This window comes from Miscanthus floridulus, chromosome 2 (assembly GCF_019320115.1).
Source record: "Miscanthus floridulus cultivar M001 chromosome 2, ASM1932011v1, whole genome shotgun sequence".
In the NCBI taxonomy this organism is placed as follows: domain Eukaryota; kingdom Viridiplantae; phylum Streptophyta; class Magnoliopsida; order Poales; family Poaceae; genus Miscanthus; species Miscanthus floridulus.
Window position 1 is genome coordinate 180,633,844 of NC_089581.1, and position 15,339 is coordinate 180,649,182.

At 44.4% G+C, this 15,339-nt stretch overlaps 1 protein-coding gene and 1 pseudogene across 1 annotated transcript; both read left to right on the forward strand.

Moving 5' to 3' along the window:
* Window positions 1-11,100: 11,100 nt before the first annotated feature.
* Window positions 11,101-13,512, forward strand: LOC136537536 (uncharacterized). The gene is made up of 2 exons (XM_066529471.1): window positions 11,101-12,000; window positions 12,949-13,512. Exons 1-2 carry the CDS (start codon window positions 11,101-11,103, stop codon window positions 13,510-13,512), a joined length of 1,464 nt encoding a protein of 487 aa, XP_066385568.1.
* Window positions 13,513-13,768: 256 nt separating this feature from the next.
* Window positions 13,769-14,838, forward strand: LOC136540874 (uncharacterized; annotated as a pseudogene).
* Window positions 14,839-15,339: the final 501 nt, after the last annotated feature.

Consider the following 15,339-nt stretch of genomic DNA (forward strand, 5'->3'; position numbering starts at 1 on the left):
AGATCATGTTGCTAAAAATAATATATCACTAGAATGTGTAAGGACCGAGGATCAATTAGCAGATATCTTTACTAAACCACTAGATGTGGCAACATTTTGTAGATTGCGGAATGAACTAAATGTGCTTGATTTTAGTAACTTCACTAAAAATTGAGCTTGTGTTGTCCCTTGCATTGCATTATAATATACAACATGTTTAATGCTTTATATTGCATATAAGGCTTGTCTAACATGGTTAAGATAACCGCCGAAAAATGTGTGAAGAAGCTTAACCTTGGATCAAACTTGACAAGCAACTAGATTTACTTTCAAGTATCGCATTGCATATGAATGATTGTTGTTTGTGGTTTGTCTTCAAATCGCCCTCTTTTCGCCTATTTTCTTAAAAAAAATTATAGCCTAAGGCAAAATATTTTGAAAAACTTGAGGGTTTGAGAGAGGTCACTCACATCAGTCCCAATTGGTGTTTATTTGGATCTTATTGAAGTTGGGACTTGATTGGGAACAGGCAGCGCGAAGGACTTTGAAGATTTGCTGAAGGAGTGACCGGACGCTGTACCAGACTCTGATGTCCAGTGTTCGGTCAGTTCGCAGGAGGTGAACCTGCTGCTGAAGGAGTGACCAGATGCTAAAATAGTGCTTTCCCAGCATTCGGTCAGGAGGAGCTTTAGCGTCCAGTCGATGATGAAGACGTCAAGGCTAGGTGACTGGACTCTGGACTGCGTCCGGTCGGTGTCCACTAGACGCATTTGGTCATAATTCCAGAGGATTTGGACCTCTCTGGAATCGATCGGACGCTGGGTGGTAGCGTCCGGTCGCTACCACCGGAGCATCCGGTCAGTAGTTTTCGTGCGGTTTTAGGACTCCTTTCATGTTTCCTTATTTGACTCATGGCAGACCACCTTATAACCTAATCTGCATGCCATCTTACCCTACCCCGCCTCCACGCCGTGCCGACATCGCCGCTCCCATGCCTCCATGCCACCATCCATGCCCTAGCCGCCAAGTCATCGGATCCGCAGCCCTGCTCCCCGCCAGTCCCTTCTTCCCATGCCAACCCATGCACCGCCGCCAGCTTCCCCGCGCAGCCACCGCTGCACATCTATTCCCTGCTCCACTACTGCTAGCATGCCACTGCAAGCTCGCCTGTGCCCTAGCTGCCTCTCCTACGCACCTTCCTGCTGCTCCGCGCACCACCGTACTGTACTCTGCCTGGGCTGCCGAGATCGACAGCAGCAGTGCCATCCACGTCCAGCGCTGGTAAGGCCCTACCCATGCCCAAGCATCCTCATTGCAACTCGCTCATGTCCTAGCCATTCATCGCAACACTGATTTCACAGGGCCGTTGATTCACCGCAAACCCTAACCCTAGATTTGGTGGTTCCCCGCGTGTCGCTTATCTTTTCATCGGATCACCGGTTCATCAGGTAGTAAGCCCGTCATTTCAATTTCATACCTAATTGCTTGCTTCCTAGGGTTTCGCATCTATTTGATATCTCATATTTATTTGTATATCCTTCTATTCCATAGTGCAGTGAGTCAGTGCCGTTGAGATCGTGTGACAGTTGACAGTTAACTCGGGGCTAAGCTCACGAGTATGGATCGAGGCCAAGCCTCGGAAGCGACAGATTGACAGTTGATCTTTGTCAGCAGCAGTTTTTCTTCAGATTATCAGATGACTCGCACAAAGAATGTCGATGGTGGTCCCGGTGATGAGGATCCGAGGCCCCCGCCTCGGCAGCTTGTAGATCCTAAGAAGTAGGCAGTCAGAAAGCGCAAGTACCTAGATGTAGATACAATGAGGGCTGCCACAGTTGTAGAGGCTGCAGAGCGTGCCAAGAGAGGAGGCACTCATAGTGGAGTCCAAATTGCCGATCCACTTTCACTAGGCGCGATAGCTACACTTTAGCTTGTTGAGCGTCTTCATGGTGGTCTAGCTAGGTCCCTCATGATTAGAGGACGGCGTGTTGCCATTGATGAGGTTCAGCCTTAGGGGGAGCCACAGCAGCAGCCTCAGCCATCATAGCAGACTCAGGAGCCTCAGCCAGCTCAGTAGACATAGGAGGCACAGCCATCACAGCTGTCTCAAGAGGGTGAGCATGTCTAGCAGGCCGAGGAGACCAAGCTGACACCATAGCCATAGTTATGCCACTCTAGTCGTACTCATGTCCTAGTTTCACCGAGGCCAGTCACTCAGAGGAGGGGTTCTCATCCACCACCCAGACCACAGGGTCTGCCTCCAGTGACACATCTTGACTTAAGGGCTGCCACAGCCAAGCAGGTATAGTAGCTGAGGTTCGTGGACTTTGAGGTGTGGTTTCCCCCAAGGAGGGATGAGAGAGCTTCAGAGGGCTTCTACACTCCACTGTAGGAGGACTTCTACAATGCATATCTCAACAGTGGAGCAATTTTTAGATCTCAGAGAGTGTGTCACATTGACTCTATTATTGCAGCAGCTGGAGAGCACATTCGACCCTATCTTGCATATCTACCAGGGCTAACAGATCTGATTGGATGGATATGATTATATGTTCCATCTTGAGTTTGTCAGTTCTATGCTTCTCTCTTTATTGATCCTTACCATAACTTCATACACTTTGCATTCAGAGGGAGAGACTATCGGATGATGAGCACTAGAGCCAGGGAGATACTTAGACTTCAGGAGCAGCCTATCATACTTCATGAGGTTTGCTATGGATAGACTGCACCTCCCAGATGCCCGCATGCTGGCAACGTGCCCCCTACTGACTTGGTCCATCACTGTTTCAAGGAGACTTTTGGCGAAGGGTCGAGGAGGAACCCTAGTGACCTTAACCCTACTGCTCATGTGCTTGAGGCTATTATGAGGAGGACACTGCTTCCCAGGATGGGATACAGAGAGGGCTTGACTCGGATATAGCTTTGGCTTATCAACTCTCTGATTTAGCAGACAGTTTTTGATATTTGGGATCTTCTTCTGTTAGAGATGGAGGATACTATAGCTGAGGGCTTCAGAGGTCACAGGCAGTTGCCCTATGCTCACTGGATCACCTAGCTTATCCATAGAGTAATCACAGTAAGGCCACTAGAGATGCTTGTAGAGTATAGTGGTGCTATGATTGAGTTCCCTGCCTATAACATGACACAGATGATCCATCATAGCACTCCACAGGCACCTTGTTAGCCGCGCCGTCGTCTCGATGTGCCAGAGTCTATAGCCTAGTAGGATGATATCATCAGAGTCATTGCAGCTATAGAGGAGGAGGAGCTTGCTCAGTAGGAGGGGATGGTCGTGAGCGACCCTAGTGATAGTTCTGATGATGACTATCAGCCCATCCCTCAGATGCCTCCTCAGTGACATGACCATGAGGCTGGTAGCTCTAGCTTAGTGCCACCTACCCCATAGACCGATCCTACTCTCCTTACTATACTTGAGTGGATGAGGCAGGACCAAGCATGATAGGCTCAGGAGACAGCTGCTATATTTGCTCAGTTCCAGACTCGACAGGATGAGTTCTAGCACCAGCAGCAATAGATCTAGTAGCAGTAGCTAGCTATACATCAGCAGACATAGGCTCTATAGCAGCAGTAGCAGGCTATGCATCAGCAGCAGATCCTCATGCAGCAGCAGTTCCTTTGATTTATACAGCATGTTGTGACTGCTATTGGGGCTCCACCATCATAGCCTTTGCCCTAGCTTGGTCAGACTACCACTACCTTGATGACTCTAGCATTACAGCCTAGTGGGCTTTAGAGTCAGGGACAGCCACTAGCATAGTTTGCTTCTCCTACAGAGCAGGTGTCCCAGTATTTTGCTACGTCACTGCTAGCTCCACAGTTCACACCGCTTCAGATGGGCTTTACACCAGATGAGATGCCCTCGCTGCTAGTGCCAGAGACCATAGTGTCCAGAAGCCTTGCTGCTTCCTTTAGTGAGTTGATAGGGATGCCTACTCCTCCATATATACATGTCCTAGGTCCTTCTACTGTTGCACCAATCACCGGGATTACAGAGATGCTCCCTTCTTCAGTGGCATCATCAGAGCCTACTATAGTCATACCAGCTCAGTCTATAGCAGCTCTAGTTCCTGATCCAACCCAGACTGCTATAGCTTCACTACTAGCCACAGAGGGTCAGACAGCTTAGAGTTCAGGATCAGACGATGATGGTGACCAATTCTAGCTCGCTCCTCGTACTTCAGCGCCCGTCTTGTCCGCTGCAGCCCCACCGACTGACCCTTAGGTTTTGGTGTTTGACGCCAAAGGGGGAGAGGGTTTGAGTATGATAGTCTTAGGGGGAGCTTAGTTATTATATTAGCTTATATATTACATTTGGAGTTTTTATATGTGATACACTATTATGCATTCATCGTGTGTTTACTTTCATGCATTGAACTATATATATGTGATAGTGATATCTACATGACCGTGATATATGACATGTGTGCTCTCTACTTTGAATTATTTATATGTCATATCACTTGTGTTATGCTCATTTGCCTTTGCTTTCGTGCTTTACTTCGATGCAAATGAGCTTTATTACTTGTATTCATGCTTATTTCATATCTTTTGAGTACATCATATTGGCTTGGTTCATATAAGCTTGACTAACACCTTTGTTCTTATTAACAAAAGTTTATATGATCCAAGCATGTTAAAAACCTCAACTCTTTCACATACTCGAGGTGTTATTGTCATCAATCACCAAAAAGTGAGAGATTGAAAGCATCTAGGCCCCTAGTTGGGTTTCGGTGATTAATGACAATACAAGATTACTATGACTAACATGTGTTTTGTAGAGGCAATTAAGTTAGGTCATGGTAATGGAGATCGATTGGGCAATCAAGGTGGTCATGCCCCTACGATGGAAATCATTTTGGTTTTTAAAGGATGGACGACAAGGTTAAGGATGGACTAGTTCTAAGTGTTGATTGGAGTTGAAGAGACACTAAGAGTAGTTTAGGACTTTGTTTTTCCTTTGGCCGTACTATTAAGGGGGGTATGGATGGGTAGCTTGACCTAGGTGAGTCTTAGAGTTAGGTGTGGTGAACACTTGTTAAAACTAGCGCTAGGTAGCTCCTACATATACCTAAGATCCAATGGAGCAAACTTCATTCATCTATGATCGAGAGTTGGAAGTAAATGGAGGGTCAAATACTGACCGGACGCTAGCGTAGTCCGGTCAGTTCATTTGACTGAGGTGAAATCATTCGGTGTGACCAGACGCTGAGAGCCAGTGTTCGGTCATTTCTAGTAAGGTTCCAGAGAGGGAAAATCGTGACCAGACGCTGGTAGCGTCCGGTCACACTGTAAACTCTAGAGTTCAGGGTGTACTGACCAGAGCGTCTGGTTACCCCGTAGAGGCACATAACAGTTCGTTTTTTAGCCCATGTTATAAATAGAGCCTCCACTCATGTGTGGGGGTACTTTTGCTCATTTCAATAGCTAAGAAACACCTTAGAGAGTGCCAAGAAGAGCAAGGTCCTAGTGAGGTGATTAAGATTTGAGAACCCAAAGAGAACCCCCATTAGTGAAGATCAAGAGTTGCAAAGTGTGCATCCACCTTCTCATTAGGCTTGTCATGGTCAAGTGAGAGTTCATGCTTGTTACTCTTGGTGATCGCCATCACCTAGATGGCTTGGTGGTGATTGAGAGCTTGGTGACCATCCGGAGAGCTTGTGGATGACCCAACTCACATTGTGAGCGGTTGTGGGTGATTCACCACGACATAGTGTCAAAGAATCAACCCGTAGAGAGCACTTGATCCTTGCATGGATCAAGGGGGAGCTACACCCTTGCGCAGGTGCTCCAACGAGGACTAGTGGGGAGTGGTGACTCTCTGATACCTCGGCAAAACATCGTTGTGTTTCCTCTCCTCTCTTTACTTTATGCATTTACTTTGAGCATTTACTTTGAGCAATTCAATACTTGTCTTTACATTCATAGAAATGCCATGCTAGAGTAGGATTGGAACTTAGGTTGCAAGTCTTTTGTGCGGTAGAACACTTAGAAACACTTTCTAGGCACAAGGGGTTAATTGGGCTAACCGTAGGATTTAATTATTGCAAAGAAATTTAGAATTAGCCCAATTCACCCCCCCCCTCTTGGGCATCTTGATCCTTTCAGCGTCCACCATGCCGCCGTACACTGGGTCATCAGGGGTGCACGTAGGGGAATTCTAGGAAGGTCAGGGGATTAAGTGAGAGTGTCTGAGAGAGGGGGAAATAGTATTAGGACTTAGGTGTGATTCAGAAGGAAACTGAGGACTTTGTTGCAAAAGCACCAGCACACGTGGGCTCCCCCATCGTGGGGCGCCTCTCGTGTGGGCCGCGTAGGGAATTCATTTTTCTTTTTCCAAGGGAATTAGTAATAGCTTTTCTAAAATAGTTTCTTAGCTAAACTTGTATATTTAATATAAATTCGTGTAGATATCCAAAAATCATGAAACTAATTTTGTTAGGTTCCTAAAATCATTGTCTACCTGATAGTGTAGTTAGTTCATACATATCTATATTGATGCTAAGGCCTATCAAATCATTTGAAAGTACTTAATATTAGTAGGATAAATATTGTAGGAATTTTTGTGGTAAATTGATGATAGTTTTAATCCTAAAATTTTTACAGTAGCTTTATTGTATTATTATGTTCTTACTATAATTTTTGTAGCCCTAAGATAGCTTGTTTATTAGGGTAGCTAAATATCGATTAAACCTTTAATATGAATAAATGAAGAATAATGACATGAAATAAAGCACTTGTTCGGGTGAGCATGACACTTGATTTTATAGAGCTGATGGTTAGCTTAGTATCTTAGCCATTAGAGCTAGTTTGTTAGTATATCCTATGTGTTCTTATTTTAAGAGTTGTTGTTGTTTAAATATTAAATTATTACATCATCATCGCATGCATATAGAGAACAAGTTAGCGGAGATTGGGACCACCGACGAGCATGAGTTCAAGGAGATCATCGAGGAGTATGAGGAGGAGATTCTCGTGTAGGAGAAGATCCCAGAGCCACCACTGACTAAGGTAGTTGACACCATGCCTGGCTAAGGTAAGCCCCGGTGCATAACCTCTATTTTTTGTATGCACCGGCTAGCCACAGAATAACTTATTCTATGGCCACCTTGATTTACAATAATGTTTGTACCAATTTACGATAATGACAATACACATTTACGATACATGGGTTACTATAATTCAAGATGATATTTACCATAATGCTATAGTAAATCACTTATGAGGGAGTTACCATAATCTCGTAAATTAGTATAGTAATTATCGTAATTCAAAGTGGCCACAGAATAACTTATTCTATGGCCAGCTATAGAATAGTATACACACACACACACACACACACACACACACACATATATATATATATATATATATATGTGTGTGTGTGTGTGTGTGTGTGTGTGTTGTGCATTTACGTTGTAGGAGTTTTATGGAAACCACATGCATATATATATTCTAAGAGTCTTACTAGTGCAGGTTTGAGTAGCTACTATGTTTAGGTTGTCAGTAGCGTGAGTAACCTGCCATTACTCACAATAGGTGATTACTATTACTCTCATAATAAAATGATGAAAAGAAAAGGGAGATCGGGCAGGGATATGGTATGGGTATTGGTGGGTGTAACAAGTTGTGTCTCGCAACCATGGGGCTTAGCTTGGTTATATTATTTTTCCCTGTCCATGTCAATTGAGGACCGTCCATTACTGTAGATGGTAGTCAGGTCATAGACTTATTATCCTGAGTACATACTTGCTTATGGGAGCGGAAAGGCTCATTGCGCTCTTGTCATGTATTTTGGCTCTTTCTGGACCGACTGATTGGAGGCGGCGAAATGTGGAGGTCTAAGCACCATACTGAGACCGGGTCTCAAGTGTGGGGACTTGGAGTCCAAGTTTGGATGAGGACCTAGACCCCTCGATAGGAGTGGAATGGGTTGGTCTCGTTTGTGCCTAGGGTACGAGCGGGGCATGTGTTTTGGGGTACCCAGCTATGATACATTGGTTCATGAATCGTCATTTCTATGAGATGGTACGACTTGGCTATGGTCTAGCACCATAGTAAGAACTGGAAGATGAAAGGTGATAAAATGGTTTTGATCGCTCAACTCTTGCTTTGAAGTAGAACAGGTGCTTACCTAGAATGGTTAGCTAATAAAGTAATCATGATTGCTAATAAAACTTGACCTTAAGGATGCACTATTAGTAATGTTTTTCGCAAATAAAAGAAAACAACAAACCATATTGCCTATCATATCCTTGAGAGTTGGAAAAATATTCCCACTAGTCGGGTAAGTCTTGCGAGTATATTGTGTACTCAGGGTTTATTTTACCCTGTTGTAGGTGTAGCTTGAGGAGTTAGCTCTTGTGTGGAGGATTTCTCTAGTGGGCACAGATGGATCCATGTATCGTTTTCGCTAGATGATTATTACATTGCGTTATTTAATTATCGCACTCTGAACTCTGGTATTATAATAAATAATTTTGAAGACTCTATGTTGTATGAAATGGACTAAGTATTATAAGCTCATACTCATTATTGGATCCTAGATGTTAAACGTGGATTGTTTTGAGTTCTTCCTTTAGGTGTGCTCGACAGAACTGCTCGTTTTAGCCCAATTTTGGGCGTTTAGTGTCTAGTGGAAGACGAGCGTCTCCAAAAGTGTGTTATTCTAGGCAGTTCTGCCATACGAGGTGCCTGTGGTGACTTTGTGAATCTCAAGATCTATCGACTCAGTCCTTCTGAGGTGCTCATAGGGGTAGGGTTTGAGTACATTCTTCATAGGGATGAGTACGCATGCGTATTGTGGGTATCAATGTTGTACTGTGTAATTCTAAAAAAATATTTAGAAAACATATATATTGCATTGATAACATAAATGAGTCCCAAACTCATCGTTGGTGCATGCTAACACTAACTCGAAGTAAATCACAAATAAAAATAGTAAATGCACTAGCATATAGTCACGTGCATGAGGCGAGTTCATCATCACAACATGTGTTTGAACGATAAGAGACTGGGCCTTGCATTTTTTTTACTACAACTTTTAATATATAACATTAAAGTACAGTACACCAGTGTAGGAAAGGAATTCTCTTATTACAAAGCATAGATATGTAAAGGCTACCACTGATCTACTTCTGAAGACATAGGTAATGCTTGTGTCGGGGGCCCGAGGCCCATCGGGGCCATAGGGCCCACGATAGAAGCATCGAGGGTCCTCATCTCACACTCTGATAGCACAGCCAGCGCTCCCCTCGTGTCGGTGCAGAAAGTGACCAACAAGTAAATATTTATAGTTTTGCCATATGTTGTGATCAGAGGTGGCCTAACACTCAATGACACAGGGTTTATACTGGTTCAGGCAACGTGCCCTACATTCAATTTGAGTCGGTTGGTGACTTTATTTCTAAGCCCCGGTACTCGAAGTTTACAGTGGGGTTATAAACAAGAAGGAGAAAGATGGGGGTACAAGAGGTCCAGTCGGAAGGGCCAAGAGCGACAGGAGCTCCGCTATGAGCTAAGTGTTCAAGCGTGTGTCATTGAGTGCTAGGCCACCTCCGATCACAACGTACGACAAAACTATAAATATTTACTAGTTTGTCACTTTCTGTACTGACACTATAGAGTATCTATTATTCCTATTGTGTTAGAAAATGAACAAAGAGAAAAAAGTGCACATTTTTAATGTGTATTTTCTATTAGTCATAGGTTTTGGACAATAACTAAGGCTTCTGTCTCATAAGGTCATAGCCCGTGCGAGAGAACGGTTTGATGGACCAGTGGTATAAACCCTTTGGAACTGCTGCTACATAGGTTTATGCAGTGGTGCTTCCATTTGGGTTAAAAAATAGGTCCCTAACCTTTTTTAGAAAGGGCGGCAATAACTTTGCCATGCTATTATTAGACGATAGAAAAGACTAAAAGCATAATTACAGCTACGCACATCTAGGGTTCCACCAGGGTCCGCAACTACAAACTCTCTCATGAGAAAGCAACTATGAAAGAAACAACTTGTCAAAAAAGGAAAGAAAAAATGACCGCAGAAGAAACCCAAGAGGAACAATGCAAAACAACTACTAAACACAACCAGAAGTCTAGGAAGACAACATTAAAATTAATCTATAGGAGCATTTGGTTGTAGTGCTAGGTGAAATTGTTGCTTGTCATCTTTACACAAAAGGCTACTTGTTGGGGTTGTAACTCTATTTGTTGAAAGGTTCTCCTACTCCTTTCTTTCCAGATATTCCACCAGAAATAAATGGTGGTGTTGTCGAAACACCTCCTTAGTGTTTTATCTATTTTTGGTTGACATCTGCGCCACCGAGTAAATGGATCCTCCCATGGTAACTTTGTTGATGTCCAACAACCCAAACCAACTCTTAATCCATAACCAAGTCTCTGTGTGTAGTCCTTGCACAAATGTGTCGGTGTTTTAGGTCGTACTCCACACAGCTTGCAGATTTTATTGTGTAGTAGGGTCCATGCAAAAAAAGGACATTTTGGTTCAGTCTTGGCACGCCATATTGGACAAATTTTGATTTTGCTAAAAAACCCCTTTGAACTAAATCCGGTAGACTCTTGTTGTTGTGCATTCTCCATCTATCGTCCAACCCTAGTGAATGGTATATCTCTATGAATTCTATTATACCTACTTATGCGATAGAATTGGAGAGACTTGATCCAACCACTTAGACAGTGGCCCTGTTTGGATCCAGGGGTTAGAGCTAGTTTGAGCTAGTTTGAGCTCAACTAGCCCAAAAGTATCCAAACAGGAGGGCTAGAGTGGGTTATTTGCAACTAGCCCACCCAAAAAAACTATCCCCCAAAAGAGGTGATTATTTGGGCTAGTTCCGATGGGGCCCACTAAAAACTATTATTTTTTTTATTACTCCACCGGTCCACCCGCACCGGATCCTCGGCACTCCCATCCCCCACCGCGAGTAGCTTCCCCCATTCGCGACTCGCGCCGCCACCGGTCCTAGCCGCGCCGCCGCCGCTTCAATCTACCAAAGGAGCAGTGCCGGTGGCCCCCCGGAGGCGGATCTCTGTCGCCCGCACCGCCTCCCTCCCTCCCGTCGCGCCCTTCCCCTCCATCGGCGAGCGATGGACGGAGACGGATTTGACTTGTGGAGCTCGCAGCCGTCGACGAGCGGCCCTGCTCGTGCCGGTCTCGACCTCAACTCGCAAGCGCCGGTGGCGAAGGGGTTCCCGGGGATTCGGCTGTACGAAGACTTCCTCCAGGCCGACGACGTCGAGGTCCTTCCTGGACATGGCAGGGGCTCCGGCCTCCCTCCCTATCGCCCACCGCGTGCCAGAGTAGGAGACGCGTGGGCGACTCCGGCGCCCCAGCATGCCCAACAACTACTCTTTGGCGGCTCCTCCTTGGCGGCAGCCGGTCACGGAGGAGGAAACGGTGGTGGCTACACCGGCAGGTCGTCGTCGGGGGCAGGCGCTGGTGTTCGGCAGCGCGCGAACTCGGCCACCGCAGCAGCCGGTCGGCGTCCCCAGCGCACCAACATGGCTTCTCGTGGCAGCGGTGGCCAGGGTGTACCGCTTCCCCGAGCACCAAGGGCACCGAGGGCACCGAGGAGTGGCGTCCATGGGCAAGCATCCGGCTCCGGCGGTACCTTCGACATTGACGATGAAGCAATAGAGGATAACGTGGAGGAGTTGGCGAGCTCCGGCGGTCCCCCGGTGAGCCATTCCAGTCGAGCCCAATGGAATGATGCAAATAATGCTTGCTTGTTAGAATTGTGCATAGAGCAACGTAGAGCAGGAACGTATAATGGTTCACAAATGAGTGGTGAAGGGTATCAAGCCGTTGTCGATGGCTTACTTGCCAGAAGAAGGTTGGTGTACACCCGTGGACAAGTGAAGAACCAAATAGGCGTACTCAAACACACCCATGCTTTCTGGCGCTACTTGCAAACGCACACAGGCTTGGGGAGGAGACCAGATGGATCCATTGATGCAGATCATGATTTATGGCTAACTCATACAGAGGTACAATATTACTTAGCATATTTTTGTGCTCTCATATGCTTGGTTACTCTATGCTTGCTTCAAATTTGATCTTACATGTTTGGTTCTGCAAAATGTGCACTTTCATCTTAGATGCCTGTAAATGCTTGGTTCTGGTTCTTACATGTTTGTGTTATCAACGAATAAAATGGATTACATCTTGGTACTGATGCACTAAGGACAATAGCTGGTGATTTTTCAGATGTCACGGGTCATTCGATTAGTTCCAGTCATTTGACAGTGTGCGTATTGAAACAAAAGTTCTTATTTCCAGGTAGCCATGTCCTGTTCTTCATGGCTGCTGCTATCTATTTGCTGGTCACAAAGCCAGTTTTATACTTTTATACATCTATATATAATTATTAAAAGAATCAAAATTTGAACCAACACTGTCAATGAATAATTTGTAGTGCCAGCCACTGCCTGAACCAACACTGTTATTATTTCTGCATGTTTATTTCTTGATCGATTCAGCATATGAACTTTGGCCGTAGGCCAGGTTTCTTGAGGCTTGTCAGGAATGAAACGTCAATTGCTTCTGAGTTGAGCTATCCGTTCTGACTTTGTTTGGGTGACCGACAGATTCGGATCAGACCAGACACTCTAGAGGCCAATCTTTAGTCATCTTTCGTCTATGAGGGAGAACGACCTTCTCATGTAGTAGTAGAAAAGATCAATTCAAATGGCTCAGCGATGGGATTAGTGTTTAGATATACTCTTTAGAACTGGTCATTATTGCCACCAACTGTGGTTGGGCTGTCAGTTTTCATCATATGTGGAGTCAATGTAAACAGCTGATAACTATTTTGCTGTGCTCTCATAACTAGTTTCTCATAACTAGCTGATATTTTTCATCTTTATTGTAAATAGCTGATATTCTCCTATCATAACTAGTTTCTAATCAACTTTTGTGCTCTCATATCTTAACAGAAAAAACCATACTTAAAGAAGCTTCTGACGAGTCCTCCAGCAAACGAGGACTTGCTTGATGAACTGTTCAGAGGGTACACTGTGGATGGCACCACAGCCTTTGTGCCTGGTGATGATTATGGTGACAATGAGGGGCAAGATGCAAGGACAGAAGATGATGAAGAAGAAGAGTTTGCACAAACACCTACAAGTAGAAGCAGCCAGAGGAGTCAGAGGGGCAAGAGGGCATTGAACAGCACTACAAGCACTTTGACCAGTCCAGTGAAGAGGAGCAAGAGCCTAATGGTGAAGATTGTGAAGGACATAGCTAGTACCTTCAAAGAATCGGTCGCAGCCAACACTAAGCAAATCCAAAAACGTGCAAATGACAAGGCTGCATTTTCTGTCAAGAGGTGTCAGGAGCTGGCATTTGAGTGTGGCGTTGAGAAAACCGTTGACTCTGTCTATGCTATGTCCAAGATGTTCGAAATAGAGTACCAAAGGGAGTTCTTCTGTGGCCAGTTAACTCTTGAGCTTAGGTTGGGTTACTTCAAGAAATGGTGCAGGGACAAGAATTTGGAGTAGTTAGGATCTTTTCGGTCCATGTGTGTTGAACCTATCATATATGTGTGAACTATTATATGTGCATGTGAACTATTATCTGTGTGGTGTAATGATACTTTATGCTATGTGTTGAACCTATTTAAATTAATCTATGAGCTGTGATGTCAAGTGTTGAAGTATTAATTTATTGAATTAATTTGCTTACCCTGGTTCAAGTTTTATGCTATGTGCTGATAGTTTGTTCAATGTGTTGAAGCAGGAAGTTGATCATGGCCCCATGATTGAGGAAGAAGAAGATGATGGAGGTAGCTCAAGTGAGGATGAAATTATATCCATGTGCCGCAATAATTTGGTGCAGCAACAAAATTTGATTCTGCAGTTGGTACCTATCTTGGGTATGTACTCTGATAACTACTTCCTGAAACTACCTAAGAGGGTAACTGGAGATTCTGGTTTGGATTGGGTGCATGAGACACTAGCCCGAGAAACCCAATGTTACAACATGTTTAGGGTTGAGAGACCTTTATTTTACAGGTTGCATAATACTTTGGTCCAGAGGTATGGGTTGAAGTCCACTAAAAAATGACATCTGTAGAGGCTCTTGCTATGTTTTTATGGATTGTTGGTGCACCACAGTCAGTTAGACAGGCTGATAATCGTTTTAGGAGGTCTCTGGAGACAGTAAGCAGGACATTTAACATAGTTTTGAGGTGCCTCCTTAGGTTAGCACATAACAACATTAAACCCAAGGACCCAACATTTCCAGAAGTGCACCCAAACTTAGAAAATCCAGCATTCTGGCCACACTTCAACGAGTGCATAGGAGCTATAGATGGGACACATGTGAAGGTTGTGGTGGATAAGAGTAAGAGAGTTCCATACTTGAACAGGCACAATGAGACCAGTCAGAATGTGCTTGCTGTTTGTGATTTCGACATGAGATTTACCTTTGTCTTGTCGGGATGGCCTGGTTCAGCACATGACATGAGAGTTTTCAAAGATGCCATAACTACTCATCATCACAAATTTCCACATCCACCGCCAGGTTTGCTACTTGAACTTTCTTGCAAAATTTTTTATCCAATTACACTTGTTCATCTAAGTCTCATTGTGTGCCTTTGAAAATATGTAGGGAAGTATTATGTGGTTGATGCGGGGTACCCAAACCGGCCGGGCTACCTTTCACCATACAGATGTACAAGGTACCATGTGGAGCAATGGCTAAACGGCCCGCCGCCACAAGGTATGAAAGAAACCTTCAACCATGCACATGCCAAAGTTAGGAATGTCATAGAGCGAACTTTTGGAGTGTTGAAGATGAAGTTTAGGATTTTGTTGAACATGCCAAGATTTCCAGAGAAGCAAACTAGAATTATTGTTGCTTGTATGGCTCTTCATAATTTTATTCGAGAGAGCAGAATTGCGGATAGAGAATTTGATGCCTGTGATGCGGATGAAAATTATAACCCAATGCCTAGTTCTTCAGCATCAGCATGGCCAGAAGATGAACCTCTTGTTGAAGATGTGAACATGAATGCCTTCCGTGATGAATTAGCTCATGCTTTGTTTCATGGAGTGTAATTTTTTTTGTTTAGCTTGATTGAGGACTTGTAAGTTTGAGTGACACATCTCATATGTATGGAGAAATTAAAATTTATTCTGATTTCGATGCTTGATTTGTACAAATAATGTATTTGTATCATCCGTGTGCGGGAGGAGGCCACACAAGAGCCTGCCACACCAAATCCGGCTGAAAGATGGTTTAAATGAGTCAAATAATTAGAAAAGTACATTTATTGTTAATCTAACGCTTGCATCCAAACACCTCTTGGGCTAGAGTTAGTTCAG

Excerpts from the sequence above, each read along its gene's own strand:
- LOC136537536 (XM_066529471.1), top strand. The coding sequence starts at position 11,101 with ATGGACGGAGACGGATTTGACTTGTGGAGCTCGCAGCCGTCGACGAGC. Across the intron at positions 12,001-12,948 it reads TATGGCTAACTCATACAGAG|AAAAAACCATACTTAAAGAA; the intron begins GTACAATATTAC and ends ATATCTTAACAG.